The 25452-nt window shown below is 34.6% G+C and overlaps 1 protein-coding gene across 12 annotated transcripts in view; it reads left to right on the forward strand.

The window, feature by feature from the left end:
• Positions 1 to 25452, forward strand: part of SNTG1 (syntrophin gamma 1) — a 222200-nt gene that overhangs the window by 121968 nt on the left and 74780 nt on the right. For all 12 annotated transcript variants that reach the window (XM_087961717.1, XM_087961721.1, XM_087961719.1 and 9 more), the window contains 8 exons: positions 85 to 219; positions 3555 to 3611; positions 8413 to 8470; positions 9131 to 9174; positions 9276 to 9317; positions 18782 to 18884; positions 21765 to 21847; positions 23410 to 23540. In XM_087961717.1, the coding sequence (XP_087817843.1) occupies positions 85 to 219; positions 3555 to 3611; positions 8413 to 8470; positions 9131 to 9174; positions 9276 to 9317; positions 18782 to 18884; positions 21765 to 21847; positions 23410 to 23540 (653 nt within the window). The remainder of the gene's footprint in view (positions 1 to 84; positions 220 to 3554; positions 3612 to 8412; positions 8471 to 9130; positions 9175 to 9275; positions 9318 to 18781; positions 18885 to 21764; positions 21848 to 23409; positions 23541 to 25452) is intronic.

Here is a 25452-nt window from a genome sequence, read left to right on the forward strand (position 1 = left end):
AACTAAAGGATACTATTTTTGATCCTTTGGTCCATAAATAATTTGACAAGTAATAAAACTTTTTTCTTCTTCTGCCTTTTAAAGTCAAAGACAGGGATTTGTTTGCTACAGGATGGTAATCAGGAACCTTTCAAAGTGCGGCTGCACTTAGCCAAAGATATTTTGACAATTCAAGAACAAGATGTCATCTGTGTGTCTGGTGAACCATTTTATTCTGGAGTAAGTAACATGTTTCATAGTAGCTTCCAGATTAAAGCTGTTATAAATTTTCAACTTTCAGAGTTATTTTTCCACCTAGAAATGTCAAAATAAATGAAGTAATATATATTGAATTCAGAATGAATATTGAGACTTTAAAAAAACAGCATTCAGGGAGATAAACTAGGAAGACTTCCTGTTTCTTTCTTCTGGAATAAGATCTCTTGATCTTTGGTTTCAAGCTTGCCTCTGGTTTCCATTTTTGATTCTGATTAACATCTTGTTCCATGACTTCTTCTTAATATATTGCTCCCCCACAATCTGATGAAAACAGATAGAGAGTATAAAAATATATTAATATCATAGTGTCATTCAGAATAAGCAGTTCATTTTGTAAGAATGAAATGGAGTAATGGGATAATAATAATGACTTTGCTTCAAGATTAAGAAGTCACAGAAAGCATGTTTTCTTAAGGATACACTGAACACCTCTGGATTATTGAGATTAAAAAGTTCATTAAGCAAGTAAAGATGAATTAGAAGAATGTAAGAAGATAAGTCATTACTTCTCATTAATTATCCTATGTAATATACCAATAAAAGCCTATTACCAAATTATATCTGATTTTACATATTAAAAGTTTCAAAATTTTCTCTAATAAACTGGAACATCTACAATATATACTCTGTTGAACATTATGTACAGGTTAACATCATGTGCAATTCATTACCTAATTTATATTCACTGGATAATGGAATTTACAATTTTTACCAGAAAAATAGCTCCAGGATTTTTTTCCTCTGAAGATGTTTTTTTTTACATGTGCGAGGTAGGGGGAATAATTTCAAATTCACCAAGATACTTCATCCAATGGCTTCCAAGTTTTGTTTTGTTTTTCTTTTTTCTTTTTCTTTTAAAAATGAAGATAGGCTGGCACTACTCAGGTTAAATCTTTGGCAATGTCCCGGCTGGTAAGTTCTTCATCATTCATCAGTTCTTCATTAGTAAAGGACCATCTCTTAAGGAAAATCAGAAAAGGTGCTTTGGGTTTCCTTATCCAAAACTGAGAAATATGTATTACAACAAATTTGAAATACCTGAGATAGCATTCTCACCAAGTAGGCTTTAACATGGGAAAGTTTGAAGGAGAAATTTCCTTAAAATAAAACTCTGGATAAAAAAGTATTGGGATATAAGAAGAACTGAAGAAAACAACCAGAACACACATAATTCCAAACAAAATCTACAATGTCAATCTAATTAAACAAGTTCCATAGATGCCAGTAAGATTTTAAACCAAAAAATATAGGGAAGTCTCACTATAGTCAGGATGGCTCCAAAGAAACCTTTTGCTGGAAGAATATTAATTCAGCTTGTTTTCCCTAATTTCTTCTTTAACCTTTTTCCTAAAGTCTAAATGATAGTATAGAAGACGCTGACCTGTGTGGGAACATATTATTCTTTGAACAATTCAGTCAAACACTCAGTTTTGGATGCCTGAAAAAATAAAATAAAAACAAATCATGAAATAGTTTGTTGTGCCAAATCAAAATATAAAATGTGTCACACCTCTTCAAGTTCTTTTTTCTCTCTCTAGCATAAGATCCTAAAAAACACAATGTTCACTCATATTCTTATTAGTTGCCAACACAACACCGGCCATTTGACCACAGTTTATTACCAAATACCAAATTATTCAGCATAGTGAAAGCTAAATTCAGAACAAGAAAACAAAATGCTTAGGAAGCTTAAATATCTCTTATGAAAGATTAGAACATTTGGTTCTCTTAACATAGAATATTGTAGACTTGGTTAAGATATATGACATCATAGATAGTATGAAGACAGTGAACAGATCTCTCAAATACTAGAAGAAGTGATTCAAGGAAGCTGTTGGGAAAATTTAAAAGAGATGTTTTACATTGTTCTCCGTACAGAATATAATTAATCTGTGGTGATGGGTATTAATTTGGATAACTTTAAACAGGATTGCCTAAATTCACAGAATGCAGGTCTATCATCCTGAAGTATATTATACTTGGAATGCGGCAAATGCCTGCTACGTGGCAACAATGTTAAAATGTAAGAGCTACTTTCTGTGATTTTCTTCAATTTCCTTTTAAAGCTAACAATATTAATGGTCAATGCCTCAAGTTTATTATACCTGTATACACCTGATTGGCTCCTATGAGAAACAAAGTGCTGAATTTATGCAGATTTTGGCCCAATGAAGCAAGGCTATTCATGGGCTTTAATGCTGATTTTAAAAAAGATTGCTCAGTGGAACATTTGAGAAGACCTAATGCCTAATTACAGAGATTTAGATGTTGAAAAGTGACTGCATATATATCTTTGTGTTATGCATTTATAGTTGAATCATCCAGAAAATAAACAAATATCACAAGTGCAGTAGTTCTCTATTAATGAAATTGGCATTTCCTTTGCTAAATGATGCAGTTATAAAGCATGACATTATGTGACCACATTGCTTAGGGGTGGTAATTCTGGCACTTTCAACTGCTGTTGTTAAGCAAGGATCACCAGTCATTTAGTAGGTGTCTCCTGGCAACTTCCTATTGGCTTCCAACAAGCAAAATCAGTGGGAAGCTGGTCGGAAATTAAAAAACCCAGCCTGCTCACAAGCAGGCTGGTAGGCAGGTAAGTGGCTGCTGTTGGCTTCTGTAGGGTGTGAGAGTGGCCAAGTGGCACAGTGCAAACATAGTGAAACTTGGGGTCGCTGCTGCAGGTGTAAGGTGTGGCAGAGTCCAGTGTGTCACATGTGGGTGGAGATAGGGTTGGTTGCTGCAGGGTGCAAGATGGTACATGCAGGGCAGAATACATGAAAGTGCACATGGGCCAGTGAGGCAAGAGGCTAAAGATGACTGCTACAGTGTAGAGGAGACTTATCCAAATGATTTGCAACTTCTTTCCTAGCTTCCCCATTGACTTTGGTTGTGGGAAGCTAGCAGGGAAGGTTTCCGATGGCAATCACATGTCTGTGGAAAGCTATGAGAACAAACTCAGTGCAACCATATAACTGTAAGCCAGTTGCCAAGCACCTAGATCTTTACCATCTGAGGAAATTTGGGATGGTTGGAACTTTGAGTGCCAGTCATAAGTACCACACTTTCAGCACTGTCGTAACTTCGAACTATTACTGAAAAAGTGGTCATTAAAGCAAGGACTACTTGTATTTGTGTTTTGTCATTCAGATTGACACTTTAGGTAAATATGTTTTGCAATTTCATATGACAAAACATATATGAAATTCAAAACTCGATAATGACTAAAAAGAAACAATGCAGTGTGATTGTGGTTATTTTTAAGGAAATGTTTAAATCTGATTTCTTTTCAGGAAAGAACTGTAACAATTAGAAGACAAACTGTAGGAGGATTTGGATTAAGTATAAAGGTAGTACGATATTCTTCCTATTGCTATATATGTGTGTGTCTATGTCAGTGTGTATTGAGCATGAATCTTATATTTTAGGGAATATGTTTAATAAGATCAATGGGTTGCCATGTATTGTATTCTTCTTTGTCCATTCAACGTACCACAAAAGCTTTTATTATAGGTTTACAATACTGTAGATAGTCACTCAAACTGTGGTCTTAAATAGCACTTAAAATGAGTATTAATAAAAGCTGAGTTAAAATAGCTGTCACATTACAACCAATGAATATATCTACAATTCTGCATTCTTCCAAACTTGCTTGTTAATGAAACTGAAAATGTTTATTTATTTATTAGAATTTGTCAAACAAAAATGAGAACAAGAACAATAGGCACATTAGGGCATTTATACACACACACACCGTCTACTGACCAGTTAAGTATGAAGTAAGGTCCACGGAATGGGGACGTCCTTATTCTATTATTCTATTAAAAAGTATGTTATAGAATAGAGTGCTGCCCAAAATTGCATTTTACTGTCCTTTCGTCAGTGAGAGATAAATATAAATCATGAATGTAATCTCCCCTGAAATAATTGCATAAACCCCGAAGTAGAAAATGTATTAATAGTTTGTTCTCTAATGCGTTTGATATTCATCTTTCTTTACTAAAAGTCTCAGTCAAAACATCAGTATTTATGAAAGTTTTTAGCAAATTAGGATGAGTGCTTTTACCATCAGAGTTCCAGTTCAAATGGTAATAATAGGCTACACTGTACAGATGACAACACTTTAAGCATGAAGGTTGTATCTTCATTTATACCATTACTACAATCACAAGTAGGGAGGAGCTGTTTTCAGATCTTTTCATGTCACATTGAATCGACAAAAACAACGACTGAATGGGCTTATCTCATTAGCTTCTCCCTTCTTCTTCTCCTCAAGATTCCGAATCACTTTGCCCAACCCCCAGAGATGCATTATCTTCTTCCTGGCTTCAGAGTTACCTCAGTGACTCCTTCTCTGAAGGCCTCCATCAAAATCTATCTTTTTAAAATTTAGAAACTGTTCATTTATTGCTGTCTCGATTGTTGCTTTGAGCTTCCGCTTAACTCACACTATCATTTTAAGATTCTATGTTATCAAAATTGGTTCAATCAAACTATGCCAGCACTTCTAAATATGTTTTTCTAAAGTGGTAAATAGTGTTCATTTTCAGAGCTATCTCTAACATAAAGTAATTCCCATGAATATTGATTGTAGGTTTGATTATATATTGCATGCAATGCACACAGAATAGTTTTATTTTTATACATTAAAAAAATCTCAAAAAGCCAATAAATATTTAGATAAAACATTTTTTTAAATAACTCCAAAGGTTCTGATGCTTGAATAGTGAATATTGGTATAGAAAAGCCAAGTAGGACTGTTTAAAAAATAACTTATACTTTCAATGCCTTTTTCCTTCCTGGCAAAATGAACCAATGGACTGTTGTAGAAAAATATAGAAAAATGTGCCTCCAATTTATTGTGCTTTCCATTTCTTTTTTACTCCTCAATGTGAAATAGTCATTTGTTAACTATCTTTGAATTTTTGTTTTATTTTGTACCAGATTTTCTATTCATTTTCTTACTGACTTTTGGGCATATAAGAATGAAAAATCAAAAATCAAAAGAAACCAGGGAAAACTTTACATTCCATTCAATTATATGCTTTTGTTTGTATTTTCCTTACCAGCCGGACAAGCAAATGCTCACAGCACCATCCCTGTTTCAGAATTAGTCCATTTGCTTTTTATGAAGTGGATTTGATGCCATAATATGAGAAATCTGGGAAAACCTGCAATGAATTTGTATTTCTTTGTCAATATTTTCTTCTTTTTTGTGTATGCAGAATATCATGATACAGTATTGCTAGCAATTTTTTCCTCTTTTACAAAAGGGCTGATTGCATTCATGTGGTCATTAGCAAAAAGAATGATGAAACTGTTATTCTCCCATGAGCTGCTCAGAGCATCTAGTAGTGGGAGGTGCTTCAGTCTCTGCTTATCTAGGCTGGGCTTAATTTGCGGAATGCTCCTCCTCTTCCATGGGCCTCCTCCCCAGTGTTCCCCAGTTTTGGCCCAGCCTCGTGAGAGATAGGCAGTGCTTCTCGTTAATCCTTGGCCGAAACAGGAGAATTCTCTTTAAGGTTTGCAGATAGTCAATTGTTCCTTTCTTACCAACGCTGCCCTTGCCATCTGGCCGTTGGGGATCGTATTACCAGAAAGCGCTCCTAAGCGCAGGGAGGCTTCAATTTCATTTTGCCCCCCCAACCGCTAGCCCTACCCTTGCCATTACGATCGCCGAGTCGCTTTATCATTTAAATGGCAAGGCTTTTTTTCTCTCACTCTTTTCTGAGTCGTATCGCAGTTTCTCCTTTCCCCCAAGAACGCTGTTTAGGGGTGGAGGTGTAATTGCCTCGTTATTTCACCCCTCCCCGCCAGTTTAGCCCTAAGGGAAGGCTGTTGGAGCTTATCTCTTTTTCTTGGTGGGAGATTGCTGCTGGCGCATGCACCACAAATAACGTCCGGTCGCCATTTTGTTTTGTTTTTTACTGTCAAGGGACCGCATGGCCGCGTTGAGTGCTAATTCAATAGACTGTGTGAGGTAATCCTTATTCCAGATTGAAGGGTTTTTTCACACAAAATACCCCAGGAATCATTACAACCTTGTTTTCAACATATTTGAGGCTTTTGTTAATTCATGTTGTTGGCTCAACCCTCACAGTTCTCCCTATCCAGCGGCATAACAGCGAGCACCTAGGCCAGCGTCCGCCTGTGCAGGAAAGCTGTTGAAGACCAGCGATCCGGCCAAAGCAACTCCAAATACAAGGTCAAAGTTCCATCACAGGTCCTCATATCTCTCCTCTGGTGGACCAGACCAGCCATAAACAAAGGTTGCCTATTCAAAGAGCCCCACAGACTTATCATCACCACCAATGCCAGCCTGATTGGATGGGGAACTCACTTTCAATTGCTCACAGCCCAAGGCCGCTGGTCCTCCATAGAACGATCATGCAGCATAAACTGGCTGGAGCTTCGAGCAGTACACCTGGCTCTCCACAGCTTCCTTCCACAGGTACGCAACCAACACATATTAATATTGACCGACAACGCAACCATGAAAGCTCACATAAACAAACGGGGGAACTCAGTTGAAACACCTCATGCGAAAAGCGGAGCATTTGTGTCATTGGGCAGAGAGCAACCTGATTTCCATCAGAGCAGAACACATTTCAGGACTGTCGAATACACAGGCAGATTGGCTAAGCAGGGCCACGATAGATCCATCGGAGTGGCGCCTCCATCCGACCCTCTTTCAAGAGGTGGTCAGAACATTTGGGCAGCCAGTAGTAGACCTGTTCGCTTCCCCCCTCCATGCTCAGCTCCCGAGATTTCTTTCCAGATACTCCTCACAAGGAGCGGAGAATTTCAATGCGCTCCATTGTCATTGGCCCCTGGGGCTTCTGTACGCATTCCTGCCACTTCCACTGATCCCCAAGGTCATCCAGAAGCTGCTCGACAAGAGGGCGGAACTGCTTCTGGTAGCTCCCTACTGACCCAGACGGTTGTGGTTTGCAGACCTTCGCAGTCTATCTGTAGACAGTTCACTGTTATCCCACTTGGGACCTTAACAAGGTCCTTCTTGCACTCACTAAGTGCCCTTTTGAGCCTTTGCAATCATCAAGTCTCCAATTTCTGATGTATAAAGTAGTTTTTCTTGTAGCGATCACTTCCGCTCGTATTTCAGAACTGGCAGCCTTGTTGACCAGACAAGATCTTTGCATCTTCCATTCCAACAGGGTCGTCCTTCGTCCCAATCCTACGTTCATACCCAAAGTTAATTCAGCCTTTCACAGGGCACAAGAACTGATACTTCCTAATTTTTGTCCCAGGCCATCCCAAGGGCTGGAACGACAATGGCATCGGCTGGACGTGAGGCGAGCGTTACAAATATATATTCTTTTAGAAAAATGGAGGCTTTATTTGTGTCTTTTCAGCCCAACAATCAGGGATGCAAGGTCTCATCCTCCACAATAGGCCGTTGGCTATGGGTGGCAATGGCGAAAACGTATCAGACTCATACATAACAGCTCATTCAACAAGGAGCGCCGCAACATCGGCAGCATGGGCCACACAGGCACCAATCACTGACATCTGTCGTGCCACAACCTGGGCCTCTCTATCGCCTTTCATTAGGCATTATAAAATAGATGTGTTTGCATAAGCGGAGGCCTCCTTTGGCAGAAGGGTTCTGCAACGGGTCCACGGGGACCAGGAAGGGATCCCAAGACAGACGGAGTCCCTCCTGTAGGACAGACCAAGCTTTGGTATGTCCCACTACTGGATGCTCTGAGCGACTCGTGGGAGACAGGGCGTTGGTGCTTACCTGACATGCCCATTCTCCTTGAGCTGCGAAGAGCATCCAGCCCCACCCTCTTCCATCTGGTGGGATCCTGTTTCAGCCAACGAATGTTTACAGTATTAAGGGCGAAGGTGTTTGTTTCTCTCATCTTCGCCAAAACTGGGGAACGCTGGGGAGGAGTCCCGTGGAGGAGGAGGAGCGTTCCGCAAATTAAGCCCAGCCTAGATAACCAGAGACTGAATCTCCTCCCACTACTGGATGCTCTTCGCAGCTCAAGAATGGGCGTGTCAGGTAAGCACCCACGCCCTTTTTACTCATTTCAAATATCCAAAAAAGAAGCTAAAGCTAAAGAAATGTAATAGAGTATTTATAAGTTAACAGTAGACTCAATGAAGTATGATCTCTTTATTTAGGGAGGAGCAGAACATAATATTCCTGTGGTTGTTTCCAAAATTTCCAAAGAACAACGAAGTAAGTTGTTACTTAGTTTCTTTAATAAAATTAACTACCAGTATGTCTTTCTTTCTTCTTTATTCCTGATTCAGAGTCTGTTTTTTGGGAGAGAGAATTTCATTATAAATGTGACCACAATATTTTCAATGTTTACTACTCACCAAGTGACTCAGAATACTAAGAAGGACTAAAAGCAGTAGAATTAAAAACAACAATATAACATAGACCAATCAAGAGCAAAACATGAACTTCATAAACTTAAACTGCATCTATATATAATATGCTGATCCAGCTCCTGGAAATGAACTAGATGAACACCTGTATCCCATCATATCAGACATTGTTTAATTGCTTGGATGTGGGGCATCTGAAGTCTTTGCAGATTAATAGGTTGGACAGAGATAACTGGAGACAGCCTGCTTTTTATTCTCTGTGAAGCTTTTTTTAGTTTGTGAACATATATGATGAGGGTTTTTTGGGGGGATTTTAGGGAAATCAGTTAAGACACTCTGTTTGGGTATGGGACAAACTTGCTGTTTATTTTTCAATTATTTTTCATTGTTTTGTTTATATATATATTGCCCCACTGATGCTGCCAGTGGAAAATTATAGAGAAGACTGAAATGAAAAATATCCTTCCTTCCTTCCTTCACTCCCTCCCTCCCTTCTTTCTTTCAGCGGAACTCTCAGGCCTACTGTTCATAGGTGATGCAATTCTACAGGTAGGTAAACAAGTTGTCTGTTAGTCAAATTTTATTTATTTGTTCTTCCTGCCTGCAGAGTAGAAGGCCCTTTCCTCAAATTATTATTTCTTCCTCAACAGATTAATGGAATTAATGTAAGAAAATGCAGGCATGAAGAAGTGGTGAGCTTTTATAATTTTTTCTAACCCAATACAGTTTCTAATGTAAATTGAAGTTGCACTTTTTTAATTATTTGTTATGTTCCTACATAATTTAACTCTGTTTTACTCTCAGGTTGTTAAATGATTATAATATTTGGATAGTGTACCTTCTTCATTGATGTGACACTCATATTATATTAAGATTTTGCCATCCAATTTTTTTCTAGAGATATTTTGTAGGCACAAAGTTGTGGGAAAACACTGACTTCCCAATGTATTCTCCACCATTAAAAAATAGAAATGAAAATCTTTTATTGAGCATATTTTATTTTCAATCCTCTAGGAAGAGGAAAAATGGCGTTTTTCTGTCACCTGTAACATTTGAGACTACTTGCCTAGTTTGAGAATCTCTCTATGTAGGCTTGGAATATTGTAAGACTAGTCTCTTTCTCATATAGGTCTCACTTTAATAAGACAAATGAAGTGTCACTTACAGGACAGCAATTTATTTTGAAGGATTTTTTAGAAGTTATCTTAAACCTTCAGGCATTACAAGGACATTAAAAATCTTTCCTCATGCTTTATCTTCAGAACATACAATAGACAAGATAAAAGGTCAGAGAGACAAGACAAAATCAAGAATACACAGTTTTCATTAAGTTATTACAGATATAAAATCACAAGTTTGATGTGAAGATTTTATTTTTGCACCTCATTATAACTATTATTTGAACTAAAAGTAAAGTTCTCATTTGCGATAATAGGAATGTAAATAGCTGGTATGGAAATCCAGCTCTGGTCCAGATTGCTACCATAATGGGAGATAAAATGTTAAAGTCTCTCTTATCCCACCAAACTACTGATTCAGGTCAGATTACTTCTTGTTAAGGTTTTATTGCCTACTTGGCTCTATTTTAGCTAGCTATCTTTAAAAAATAGGGTGGATATAACCAAGGAAATTAAGAATGTATTCAGAAGCTCCAAAGTGAGAATCAGTCAAGTTGAGAAACTCAGGTTTGAAATTCTTGAGCTGATTTTAAATTTTCCTGAATCCATTGAAAAAAAATTATTATTATTTTTTCCTCTGTTCTAATATACATTTATCTAAATTCTTAGGAAGAAAACAGTTTGGTATAAGAATATACGCAAGTATGAACATACAAACAAACAAACAAACACACACACACGGATATATGTTATTTGAGTACAAAGTCAATTCTTCAGTTCTATTAACTCACCCTTCTTTTATCACATATAGAATACCATGAAGTCATCTACCATATAGTACAAATGGACTGTATCCTGTAGATGCTTGGGATACTTCTCTATAGACAAATATTATACAGTAGCCAAGTGTCCTAGGATTTAGGATTTTGTCCAGCAAATTTCTTCAGCATTTATTTTGATGTCTGATTCATTTGTTCAGTAAAACCATTATTTGATGATGATATACAGTACTGTAGGGAATAATCTTTTAAAACAAACATATACACCCTAAAACTTTCATATTTTTTAAAAAATTACAGGGATACATTTATTTTGTTTCCACTGCTTTGAATATATTACTCCAGATAGTCTTCAACTTATCCCTGAATTTTTTTAAGTTTTAAGTCATTGAAATTATAGGTCAAGCATCCCATGATAAGAGCTGATTTTTGACATTTTTTTTGCAGAAGTTATTAAGCAAATGCCATGGTTGTTAAACAAATCCATTTTGTCCAGTGGGAGTTTTTTGCTGGAAACTAGAAATAAATGACAGAAATTGGCAAAACAATGTCAAAAATTGCAGTCATGCAACTGTGGAATGCTGAAAATGGCCATAAAGGTGACCTGATTGCCATGCATCCAAAATGCAATCACATGACCTCTGTTGTGGGGTAGGGGTGCAAACATTATAACTTCAAAATCCAGCCATAAGTAGCTTTTTTGGGGGGTCTGTTGTAACTCTGAATGTTTGTTTAGCAACTATTGTAGGTTGAAGACTACCTGTATCTTAGAACAGCAATATGAAAATCATTAAATAATATCTTTCTTCTTGTATAAGTCAAACAATATGTAACTTAATAAACATGATAGAGACAAATAATTATAGGTTATGGTGCCTTTTCCCATGTTAATTTTTTAAAATAGAATTTGTAAGAATTTCAGAGAATTCTAGTTTAGGAATCTAAATAAGAGTATGTGGGAAGAAAATAAAGATCTAATTGTAAAGCAGTTTGATGGCTTACAGATTTTGATATTCCCCAAGGAATGTAATTTTATTCTCCGTCTGCTTTAATTTTCCTAATTAATAAAACTTTGACTCTATTAGTATGTATCTGTTAAATGATAGCTGTTGGATATGAGAACGAGATACTGTTTTCATCAAATCTTTTAAACTGGACATATTCTTCATGGTGATTTTTTAAATTGATATTACATTATAGTTTTCTTTCAGTACTAGCTATAAACTTGTCAAATATCTCATTTCAATAATTTCAAAATCCCTGATGGATTTTTGTAATAGAACAATCCATTTTTATTTAGTTGGCAATAGCTATTTTTAAAGCCAGCATAGTTTGAAAGACTTTAGGGACTATCCCATAGTTTTAAATATTAGGTTTTAAAATATTAGGCTTTACCACCATGTAAAGTATATTTTTATATCCAGCAAAGCTTCAGTCTATTTCCTTTCACATTATTCCCCACGTCCTCAATAAAATTAAAGTTAACCTTAAGGTGAAGATTGTTTAGCCTGGGAGAAAGCCATGAGAAGACCAATTGAAAACCTCGCAAAATATATCTTTTCCAATCTTCAAGGCTCCATTTATAGTTTACATTTTAAAATGCCATAGTTTACATTTTAAAATGCCAAAACCATATCATTGCTGAAGGCTAAAACATGTGAAGAACAATTGCAGGAATTGGGTATGCCTAATTTGATGAAAAGAAGGACTAGGTGACATGATAGCAATGTTCCAATACCTAAAGGGCTGCCACAAAGAAGATGTGGTCAACCTATTCTCCAAGCACTTGAAAGGAAAAACAAGAAGCAATGGACGTAAACTAATCAAGGAGAGAAGCAATTAAGGAGAAATTTCCTGACAGAATAATTAATTGGTGGAATGACTTGCCTCCAGAAGTTGTAGGTGCTCTAACACTGGAGGTTTTTAAGAAGAGATTGGACAACCATTTGTCTGAAATGGTATAGAGTGTCTTGCCTGAACATGGGGTTTGTCTAGACTCTAGGAGACTTCCAAGATCCCTTCCAAATCTGATTTTCTATTGTTCTGTTATGTCTACATATATTTTTCTAAAGCTTCTCTTTGATAACAGTAAGAAGCAAGCTTGGATTTAGAGTCCTCTGAGATGATACCCTATTCAAAGTAGCATAAATAAATTCTGTTTTTAAAGTAAGCTTATTATAAAGAAGTGGAGGAAATAGCATATGTTGACAGATGACTTCTTAACTATTTGGATTCATTTTCAAATCTTGCCTAAGTTTTCAGAAAGTTCTGAAAGCCTTTGTTCAGGTCAGTTAAAAGAGCATAATGTGATTCTGTTTTGAGATATCTTAGTTCAGTTCTGGAATAAAGCATCAATTTCTTTCACTACAACTGTCATACAGAATCATCATGTCAAAAATAAGAAAGGCTTTGCTTGTTCTACAGAGACAGGATTCACCCACACCTTCATGAAAAGCTTCTTGTAGCTTTCATCATGGCTGTACTTTTTCCTAATGAATATGGCAAATGCATGGAGTCTCCAACTGACCAAGCAGCATCAACTTTGTGCTTATGTTTCATTTAGCTAAAGATCTATTTTTTAAAAATAGCATTGCTTTTTTTTTTTTAAAAAAAGAGGGGGTCATGGGAACTTTTAGAAGAATATAAAGATGCTTTAATTGTTTAGCATTTATGTCAACTGTGATTTGAAAGAGTTTGACCAGTTATCATCTGAAACTGATGTGAAAAGAACTATAATTGTCATTTCATAGTATTAGCAGCATTCTGTTTTTCTGGTGACCTACATTTTTTTTGCTGCACTTAGATATTGGTTTAGGTTTATTATGTAGTAATTTTAATTTTAGGTAGGGCAGGGTATACAATGGGATGAAAAAACTAATTTCCCACTGTCCATTTTGGTCATAAGTCGAGGACTACCTATACTTCAATCTATATGTCAAATAAAACTATGATATAAATGTATAAGTTTACAAAGTAAAATAATTTCTTTAGAAATAAGCAATAGGATACCATTTAAAGTCATATATTTAATCAGAAGTATAAACCTGGTTACTTTTATGAAATTCCTAAAATTTACTTTCACTTTGAAGATTATAATAAATTATAGTATATTATAGTAAATCAGGGAAAATGTTATTTGTTTGGCTTAAATAATCTTCTGTTAAAATGCTGCAACTTGCAGAACAATGGTAGAATGCAAATTGCTTGTAACCTCTCTTAGCATAGTAAAATAATCAACACAGACTATTTTCTTTCCATGTGCTCTTTCTTTTCCATCTGTTGTAATTTTTTCTGGGCAATGAATGTCAGGTCAGATAGTTAGAGCTTTTCATAAAAGTCTCATGCCCTTCAGGCATGATTGTTCTTTCTTTAAGAGAAAAAAAATTGGTTTTCTAGAAAACAAAAGCAAAAACAACACTTGGGTTTCATATACAGTTTTGGAAATATGGAATGTTTTACATTTATACTTTCTCAATCAAACTGCTGAAAAACACAGGTAAAGAAGGCATTTCCTGGGTCTCCTTGCAAGAGATTATGATCCATATTTTGGGAAATGTTATGTTACAGTATTGTTGTATTCTTTCACTTTGATTTTTCTGTTGGTTTTTTTATATATATTTAATCAGCAGAGTAAATAGGTTTGTGTGTTTTTCAGTACCTTTTCTTGTTTCAATCTGAGTTCCACATCGTTGCCTTGTTTTTAATTTTTGTATCAAACTAATACATAGCTTCCTTCTGATAAGCCATCTGTTACTTCTCTAATACAAGGCTAACATAACATAGTTCTGTCATTTTGATGCTTGTTTGCCAACAATAAGTTAATCATCTCACACTGGAAACCCATATGAATATTAAATGATTTGTCATAACAGTTACTTATAAACTACTATAGTAATGGTTACATCAAGAACGTACAGTGTGTGGTTATTCTACCTTGAAAAATTAGCTAAATACAGAGAACTTTGTTATGAATTATAGCTTGATATGTAAAAGGAATTATTTAAATTAATCCAAGTCTCATAAAAGGAAAATGGCTGTTTTTCATAAAATGATGACAAAGCACATTAAAACAATATATTGCATAATGAAAGCTTTACATAAAAGAGAGACAGTTTGGTCTAGTGGTTATGGCACCAGTGGGAGACTGTGAATTAGTCCAACTGGATGACCTTGGGCCAGTCACTTACTTTCAGCACAATTCATCTCATAAGGTTGTTGTTTTGAGGAAAATAGGAGGAGAAAGATGTGTTTGATGTGTTCACCAAACACATTTTTTATTTGTAAAAAATAATAAAGACATGATAAAAAAATCTAAATAAATAAAGAATAAGGCTTCACAAAACCATTCAGAATGTTGCTTTGTTCTCTTTACAGAATAGCGCGCGCACACACACATACACACAGACACACTTGAACATCACTGCAAAATGTAAAGTTAGTTAAAAGTACTGCATTGTAAACTGTTCAGAGTTGCTTGGGATAGCATCGTGGGCAGCAAATAAATATAATATTAAATAAAGTTATAGATGGTTCCAATTGGTTTTGAAAGATAGCATTGGTTTTTTTTTTTACATATTCTGTTTCAACATGAAATATGTTTATATCAATGAGTATTTTCACATTTTTTTTCAATGAAAACAATCCTGAATATGTGTTTACATATTTAGGATTTACATAGAATTTATACAATTAGGTTTACCTGGGCATTTGTAAGATTTCCTTTTATAGTTAATGGCTATCTTTTATAGACTAATGACTATTCTGATAAAAAATTTAAATAGATAACTCTTCTGAGATGCTAGACTTCAGATACACCTATTTCCTGAGACTTCAGTTCCTAAACCTGGATTCTGACCATGCTTGCTGAAGAATTTTGGAACTTCTCTCATAATGCATGCAAAGAGTATCAATGCAGTCTATGGAATCATTTGTCGATTATTGCAATGGCATTTCAAATATCATGCTAGCAATTTTTATACTATTGAAACCGTAGATTCTTCTCTAGGGGAAAATGATAGCTAAAATGATTCTATCTATAAAAAACATGCCTCCAATAGAAATCATAGCTTGAATATTATTTAAGTGCTGTCAAGGGTATCTTTTACTAAGATTATTTTCTAATTAGGAATATGATATACTGCACATACAAAAGAAAAGTGATTCTTCTTTCAGATAAATAGAACAGATTGATTGAAAGATGACATTGTAAGTTTCACTCTAAAGGTACAAGTTAATAGAAAGTATTTCAACAAGTTGCTTTTCCTTGATATGCATTAAATGTTTTAAACTGCAGTTCAGTTCATCTTTAATGTTTTGCCTAATTGAAATGAAGCTAAAAATACATTTATGACATTCAATGTGTTGCTGATATAACATCTTAAAATGTGCAAATATATATATGAGAGCAAGCAAAATCTACTTTCAAGAGGTTTATCATCCATGCACCACAAATACAGCACAATTATTCATCTGTATATGAAAGGCTATCATTATGTGGATGGATTTAAGTAATCAGAAAAGCAAATTTCACATGGTTTGCAAGTGATAGAATAATTTTTTACTGCAGTACAAAAGTATCTTTCTCAACAGATTCTGAAGGAAAACGGCCTCCAATATGAACCAAGATAGCTTCAAATATTTATCAGAAACATTACTTCAGAAACAGTTCTGTCAAAGCATTTGGGTTTATGCCATTGTCAAGTTCTGAAGAACTAAGCTGGGGATGAGGGGAAAATTCATTGATATTCTAAAAGGTTTTTGTTTTACCAATTAAGTTCTCAATAATAACTTTTTGAATTTGCAAAACTAAATTACAAGATTAATATAGGAAGTGGCTTATAAATAAAGCTGACTAATATATGTTAATCCAAACAATCCTATTTTGAGAACAGTGATAACCAATATTTCACGGTGTTATAACTGCTGAAACACATGGTTGACACCTTTATTAAATATTTTAAATGTATTCATATTCATCCCAGCGTCCAAAGAATGAGAAAACTATTTCCAATAGTTTAAGAGAAGCTTTATAACTAGGATATCTATTCTATGTAGGCAATCCCGGATAGGCTTTATCTATCTTATTCTGGATAAATTATCTGGTGGAAAGTATGTTAGTAATTTTTTGCTTCTTTTATCTGATCAGGGTCCATATATATTCTCCTGAATTTTTCAATGTCATGTTTCTATACGTACCATCCATCTTTTCTTGTGATTGAGGAAGTGTGTATATGTGTTTGTGTATATTCTATGAGAACTGCCATGGTGATTTCTCACTTATGGCCAAGATAGGGATGTATTGCACCTTGTCTGTGAGCTGAGGAAAAATCTGTATAGTGTGGTTGTTTGTGAAAGTGCCAGTTATTGGTTTCTTTGACCTAGAAACTGCAAGCACTGATATCAAAGGAGCAAGTAAAAAATTAACCTGGGATAGTTATAACTCAACGTCAGCTTCAAAACAGGCAGAGTAAACTTATTGAAAGGAGACATTGAAATGCAAAGATTATTTATGAAACTAGGGAGCGCATTTAAGTTCATTCTAAAGGCTCCTTGAGACCCTGTATTTCCAGTTTATGACAAAATAAGGAAAAGTTGCTATCTTGTCCATGGTTATCTGGAAAGATGCATGTGTGTGTGTGGACAATATATATTTAATTTAAATACTAACTGTTTAACACACACACACATGTACAGTATACATATATATGTGTGTATGTACACACAGACGTGTATATGTATATATGTATAGATACATTATTTAAATTTGAAAAATCTTCAAAGTTCATAACTTTCTTTTTATTTTTTATTTTCAATTCTAAGTTCATTTCTTAAGTTACTCAATGGAATGCTGTATTGTATTGCTAATTAATCTTGATCTCCCTCCCCCCCCCCCCCGGTGTGGTAGTATATATAGTATAACTAACAGTATTTTGCTTTTTGTCATGGACAGTCAGCTGCAACAGTTATTTCATTCATAATAATCAATGATTCATATGTGTTTAATTTACTGCTTCTCAAAAAAAAAAAAAAAAAAAAATACAAGGGAAAAATGCTATTAAATAGTTTGTGTAGGCAGTAACTACCTAGATCACAGATTGCTTTCTTTGCTTTAATGTGATGTGTATTGCAAAACATACAAATTGTGAACTTAATTAACTGAACAAAATTTGGCCTTTAAACTGTTATTTATGAGGGGGAGGAGCTAAACTAGATAAAATTGTTAATGATTAATTGTTAATGCACTTCTCCTTTTATATTTTATAAGAGATATATGTACCTATTTCCAAAATGTATTCTTGTTGGTTGAGACTGTGGAGATATATATTAAACTTCTTGTAGCAGAGTTTAAATGTTGTAAAATATATGATAAAAATAATTATTAATACAAATACAAAGCAGCAATGGAAAAGTTGTATCCTAGTTTTAAAGAAAAGTAGCAATTAACTCATAAGTAAATCATGTCCAGTTGATTTGTCTTTCCTTAAAAGCTGCCGTGAGGCAATTTAGGAGATTGTCTTTTCACTAAGTCCCTTCCATTCAAACAGCAGAAATTCATGGTGTGTTACTAGTCCAAGGTGGTTAGATATGCAAATATCTGAGATAGAGGACTTGACTTGATCACAAAGGAATGTGGCAGCTGCAAATTGTAGTATTCATGCTAAGACAGCTACTCTCCATGGTGCACATGGAAAATATCGCCATTGTCTCACAAAACACAAAATAAGATTAAATGACCTAAAAGGATTTGTGCAAATTATGCAATCAGCAGAAAAGAAGAAAACAATGTTAAACCATGAAAGGTCAGGCCTAAAGTAAAACAGAAGAGTGACAGAAGAGGGAGAACATTAATAAGAGCTATAAATACAGGCTCTGAAATGGTCTTAGGAATATGGCAGTGAACTGATTTACTATGGGACACAGATTTTGCAGGTGATTCACATTAATCTATGGTGGAAAAAAAAAAAGAAAAACCAGAAGAAATTTGATAGCATCTTTTCTAACATATTTTAATAAAATATGTTTTTATGAGCTGCAGATTACTACATCAAAAGTACAATGGCTAGACTTATGTAGGATTCAAATTACAGTGGGTGAGGAGAAAAGGAAAGTGAGGATAGGTTGGATATGTCTAAAGATAGCAAAGATGTTATTCAGTCTTACTTTACAGTTTTTTTCAGTTAAATAAGCAAGCAAGAAAAGCTAAATCCCAATATTGTGCCAAGAAGGATGTTATTTCAGTTCTTTTCATTTATTCCTTAGGTCCAAGTTCTTCGGAATGCTGGAGAAGAGGTAACCCTAACTGTGTCCTTTCTCAAAAGAGCGCCTGCATTTCTGAAACTGCCTCTTAATGAAGATTGTGCATGTAAGTATAAAAAGGTTTTGAAACAAGTATCTGCTATTCTTAAGAGTCCCTGTTTGCCATCCTACTTTAAAGGCTGATCTCAATAGTCATTGTACTTGTCAGTTGTTCCAGTAGAAAATTTATTACCCTTTTTTTGGAAAAGCAGGACAAACAAACAATTAATAAAATGATCCTGTCTCTGGCCTTCTTTTGCTAGATTTGACATCTATGCAGTCACAGCTATTCTCAGTAGATCTTTTTTCTCTCGTGAAATATTTCAGAAGGAACTTTTCTCTGTCACCTATATTTATTATAACATGAAATGCAATCTTTGCTTGAAAAGTATGATGTCTTCTCATGTGATTAAAACTTGCTGTGAAGATGGTTAGATCATTTGTTTACAGTTCTTGCATTTTTTTATGCAATAGCTGCGGTGGCACAGTGAGAGCCCTGAGCTGCTCAGAGGTTGGTGAAATGAGGACCCAGATTGTTGGGTTACAAACAATTTAGAGAATTCTGTAAAGCACTATGGAAACAGTATATATGTCTAAGTGCTATTGCTATATTTTAGTCAGCACTCATAGGGAAGTTGAACTGGTTCTTCTCCACTCTGCAAGCAAGGCTATCTTGAAGATTTTTCAATGTGAATAGTTGGGTACTTTAAGAGATAGTTTTATTCAAGTGATTTTTTTCCAGGTTTCTAGTACTCAGCATTTAAGTTCATCTCTCAGACTGAACCAGTAGAAACAAACAACTACAGCATGACTTAAGTCTGTGATTTAGTTGCACATCAACCAAAAAATTAGGACCTGCTGTTATATTGACAAATGCATGCTTCATATTTTCATGCTTGGGAGAAAGATTATAGGATCAGGAAACATTTGAAACAATAGGGTAAAGCAAAATTCCCATTTTATCTTAGACTGGAATAAACTCCAGAATACTGAGTATTTTGTTCCAAACATAACAACACTCCAAACAGCATATCCAAGTTCAGAATCTTGTAAATCCCTATTAGCATATCTGGACATAAGTGGACAGTGGGCTAGAAAAATATTCTTGATACATTAAAAACAGATAAGATGGTTGAAGGCAGTCACTGGAATATCATTTATAGGTAGTACTAAAATTGGTTGATACAGACATTTACCTAAATAATCTCCCAGTAGAACCTAATTAATTAACCAATTAGCATATATTAAATTGTGTTTAAGCTTAATTATGTTTGCTCATACAAGCCAACTTTATAGCCTGCTAGACAACCCATGACCTTTTGGGTCATTGTTTCAGAAATAAGAAATATAATAGCTAAATAGAATGACCAAGGGCAAAAAACCCAATGGGACTGGGAACAACTTCTGACTTCCTGAAAGTTTGACCATGACTGACATCCCTCTGGCACTTATGGAGGGTCTTGTCTACCTGATTTCCAGTGGCCAAATATAGAGCAGGATCAATCTATTGAACCTCTGGGCATTGGTGTGACAGCATAGCAATACTGACACTGTAAAATTTGCCAAATTTCAATGGGAATCACAGGTCCTGGATATTGGAAGCATTTGGAAATACCATGGTTCAAAAATTGTTACCCTGTAATGTGCTGTTTGTTCCAGCTAAAAGTTACAGTCATAAGAGTTCCTGTAGTATATATATGTCTTGGGTTGTTTGAAGTTGGGTTGTTTGAAGTTGGCAAATACCAGCAAAACCTAGTTAAAATTAACCATATTTTGCTTGAGTATCAAACTGAAGCTAGCATCTTCTCCCAGAATACCAGAACCCTGATACTGAAAGGCAACTCACAAGTTATCTATACTACAGTGACCTTTCCCAGGCTGAGGAAATATTTCTTCAAAGCCAGTCACCATATGCTACTATTGGGCATAATTACAGGTCAGGTTTACTAAACATTCTATCAATAGAACGTATCTGCCCATGTGCCTCTGGAGAAATAGAAACTAGTCAACTTGTACGGTTTCACTGCAAATTTTACAGGAATCTGCATGTGTATTATATATACACAGAAAAAGGCTACACCAGTCTTCATTCAGATTCCAACTATGCTACTACCAATACAGTAGCCAAAGTCTATGTGGCGACAGTGAAAATGTGGCAATATATAGTGCTAATATGATAAATTTTCCACTCTGGACTTATTTTGCTGTCTTATTAATATAAATTAAACTTATTTTATTTTATTTTTCTTGTACAAGTTCTTTTAACATTACTGATCTTTGATCATAACAATAAATTGGATTTTATTTGAAATGCATTTTGTCAGCATATGGACATTGCAGTTAATGATAACTAATCTAAAATGGAATGTCAACATTTCCAAATATTTTCCGGCAAGAGAAGAATGAAATTTAACCCAGCATGTTACTGCTGGTTATTCTTACATACTAAATCATAATTTGCTGCTCTTTACAAATAAATCCACTCAGTTTTTATTACATATAACACGATAGTATACCATCAAAGTATGTCTTACATATAAAACAAATAAAGGCTGTCCTCAGAGTACACATATGACCATTTATATAACTACTTCATGCTCTTAATGCATTTTACTTTCCTGAATTGGTTATGTGGGGGGTGGGATTTAGCAGATCAGAGATTTTGCAAGCAGATAAAATACTGGATCTTCTAACATCATATAATTGTAAATTATTTTTTAAAAAAACAATGGTTGAAATGAATATTGCAGTAAGTTATGAGTGTCTTACATGAAATTCTCACATCAAAGATTAGTATCATTACAATACTTTACAACACTCCTCAAAACAAAGAAAATACTCTTCCTTCATCTTTTGCTGACTTCTAACCATGCTAGATAAATGTCAGTTTCGACTAGAAAGTCTTTATAATTCAGACATGTATTTAAATAGATTATATTTTTATTAGGTGTCCCTAGTGATCAAAGTAGTGGCACATCCTCACCTCTGTGTGACAGTGGTTTACATCTTAACTATCATCCCAATAATACGGTAAGAGAATGATTTATGAGACTGTCAAGAACTTGAAAATTTTTTTGATTAAGAAGTATGAACACAATCTAAGAGCGTGTTAACATTTTACTTTACATGAATTGAAACAGAGGTTGGTTAATATATGAATACGATTGGAAATGTTTTTATCCAAGTACTGGAAGTATTAAGTAAAATAGTAAATAATGAGTAGTGTTTTTACTGTTCATTAATATACAATAGGAAAGTCTATAATTTGTAAAGCCAATATAAATAAGTTTCTCCCCTTAACTGTGCTAATTGGTGATGATGGGATCCAGAGGATTATGACTGCAAAAGATATCTTCAATGTTTTTTCTCAAGGTTAATATATGATAGTATTGACTGGCCCAGAGACTCAAAAAACAACAATCAAAATTCTTTTCATCATTATCATTCAGTATATTTCTAAAACAGGCTAGATGGATTCAATCAGGAATATCTTGACTTTTGTTTTCTACAACAATTCACTAATTTCCTGGGGCCTTTGTATTTTTGTCATACTTTATGTGTTTGGGGCCTCAATACATCCTATGTTTTCCCCTTTGAACACCAGAATACATTGATATTAGAGAGTGTGCAAGTGTGTGATGTGTTTCTTTCATGGTGAATACTCAGAATTTTCTTCTTTAAATAAGGAAGGACCTCTGACACTCAGACCTGAATATCATCTCATTCATTGAATCAACTAACTATAATTTTCCCTTCAAATTAACTATAATCCTAGATGTTCTCATGCTTTTGCCACATACAAACATTTAGCTTTGGATCTCATTTGTTTATTGGGTTATCTTTATCTAGTTTTAGGACTTGTTTGGAGGACAAATAATTTTAGGTAATATTTATGTAGAGATATTGAAAATTCAAAAGGATTCATATTCAAAAGAATTCATATAGTTTTAAGCACCACTTTATATAGTTAAGCTTAGAACTGAAAACAAAGTTTTTGATATGCTGAGATTAGGCCCGAATGGGTTTTTGATTCCATTAAAATAGTCAACAACCAATTTATTTATTAATAATGAATGAAATATTGATGGATTGGTTGACTCTTGATGTTGACTCTTTACAGCCATATAGATAGATACCTCCATTGTGTCTCTAACTTTCAGGTCTCCCGATTGTGTACTCAAATCACTACCGCATCTGAGTCCATCTATCTTATTGATTGTTATCTTCTCTTTTTTTTCTACCTTTCTCAGTAATAGATCCTTCTTTTGAGGACTAGATTTTTGCATATGTCAAAAGTAGGATAATTTGAACCTGGTCATTTGTTTCTCAAGTGAGAATTCTAGGATGATTTGTTTGATGATACATTTGTTTGTTTTCTTGACTGTCCACAGTATTCTCAGGAGTCTGCTTGAAAACAGTAAAAATTATTTACTATCAGGGTGTACTTAACAAAATATATTGATATTTCAGATGAGAGGAAAATCTAATGGCCATGCAGGTTGGGAAAGAACAATGAAACAGACTAAATAGTTATTAATTGTAAATGCTTATTATAAAGTAAAATATCAAAGATATTTGACATCTGTTTTCAGGATACTCTTTCATGTTCTTCATGGCCGACATCTTCAGGTATTAGATGGGAAAAAAGATGGTGTGACCTCCGATTAATTCCTCTTCTTCATTCAAGATTTTCTCAGTATCTCCCAGGATCAGATATGTGCAGGTAAGTAGATATCATCTAGTGGTGATGATGGTTGATGATGATGATACATCTGCTATTCTGTGATCTAACTGTTATGAGTGGTTGGTTAATTTGGATTAACAAGTTTTACATTTCCTATTTTTAGGCTGCACATCAAGTAAATTGAATGAATGGGCAAGTTGCAAAATTTCCAATTGGCAAAGTTAAAGACAGTTTGAGATCTGGAAACATGGTCTTCCAATATGGCTACTTAGATCCATTATATTTCTTTAGGCAAAGTGCCAAAAAGACTATTAGCTGAAGACTTTCAATTCATTTTGCTTCAGCAATAAAGATTTTCTGTAGAATTCATAATTACTTATTACTTCATGCCACTAAATCAGTCCACAGTGTATTCTAGCAGTCAGCATAGATGTGCCGGACATAGTGATATGGAACACTTGGGTGGCTTTCCCATTCCCTTACATTGATAGATATGTCACAGGTTATCCTTTAATTTCACTTTGCCCAGATATTGTAGTACGTGAATCATAAAATTATGGAGCTAAAGTTGAAATCCTCAAACTCTTTCCCTGTTTAATTTTTGAAAAAAAAAACACATCATCATTGTCATTGTCCTCATGAAATAAAATTTAGCTCTGCCAGCCAAAATGAATTGTTTTATATTATTCAGTTGTTTTATATTATTATTTATATTGTTATTATATTTATTTTATATTATTGGGTAAGAGACAAATTTTGTGATTTATTTTATTAAAGTACTATTTTTTTCATATAGAATGTAGTAATTGTTTTGTTTTTGCCATTAATGTATTACTATTTACCTGTTTTATCTATACTTCTACTGAATTTTTGTAATTGTAAACTTACATACATGCTCATCACTTTATTTCTTTGGGGGACAATATTATAAGAATACAGATAATGAGTAAGGAAGAATAAAAACATTCTAATGTTGCACCTCCCCTGGATAAATAGATAGCTTTTGCATGCTATTTTCTCCTTTGTATAGGGCAGAGGTGGGGAGCGATGGTCCCTTTATGACTTGTGGACTGCAACTCTCAAAATTCCTGAATTATGGGAGCTGAAGTCCACAAGTCATAAAAGGGTTTCCCACCTCTGGTATAGGGGAACAGCAATGACATTCTTCCAGTTGACAGGTAGAGATGCAGTCTTTGCAAATTTTCTAAAACATGTCAAAGGCACTCCATAATTTATATGTTGACATTTCATGGCTTACCCTCACTAATCTTGAAACATTATCATTTTTCAACTTTCTTACCACATTTGTGATTACTTTTTAATCATGTATAAGTCACAAAGTCACTAAGTCACAAAGATTTTCAGCTTTCATTCCATTTTTACTATTTGACACATTGAAATCATTCCCACACAATTTCCTAAAATATTCCTTCCTGCATTATCTCACTTAGGTCTCAGCCTAAAATATTTCATCAATTCTTTACAAATAAATATTCCCTTATTGAATGTTAGATAACTTTTTAGGAGGTAGATATGATAGAATGAACATAGAAGCACAATTGTTGTAAAGGCTAAAGTTGCAAGACTGGAACCAAAAAGATTGGTGCCACACAGAACTATTACTAAGACATAAGTCAAGTGCTTTCCAAAGTTGAGAAATGTAAGGACTATGTACGGACCACAAAAAGAAAAGATAGATTTAAACCTTGGAGCAATTATATATAGGTGGCTGAATTGCTGGATTCTCTAGCAGCTGATCTTTATTATTGGGGTTTCTTGTGTCTGTAATAAAATAACTATTTCTACCTGAACCTTGTCCTTGACCCTTTCCACTGCTAGCTCCGAAGTGCTAATTATGCTTTACAAAGAAGTTGTATCCAGGCTGAAGCTCAGACAGTGATTTTAAAACTCTATTTCTATGGCCACTACAGAATAGAATTAGAAAACAAGA

Source organism: Notechis scutatus, chromosome 3, assembly GCF_049901735.1.
Source record: "Notechis scutatus isolate UNSWTSFEM ecotype Mainland chromosome 3, rNotScu1.2, whole genome shotgun sequence".
In the NCBI taxonomy this organism is placed as follows: domain Eukaryota; kingdom Metazoa; phylum Chordata; class Lepidosauria; order Squamata; family Elapidae; genus Notechis; species Notechis scutatus.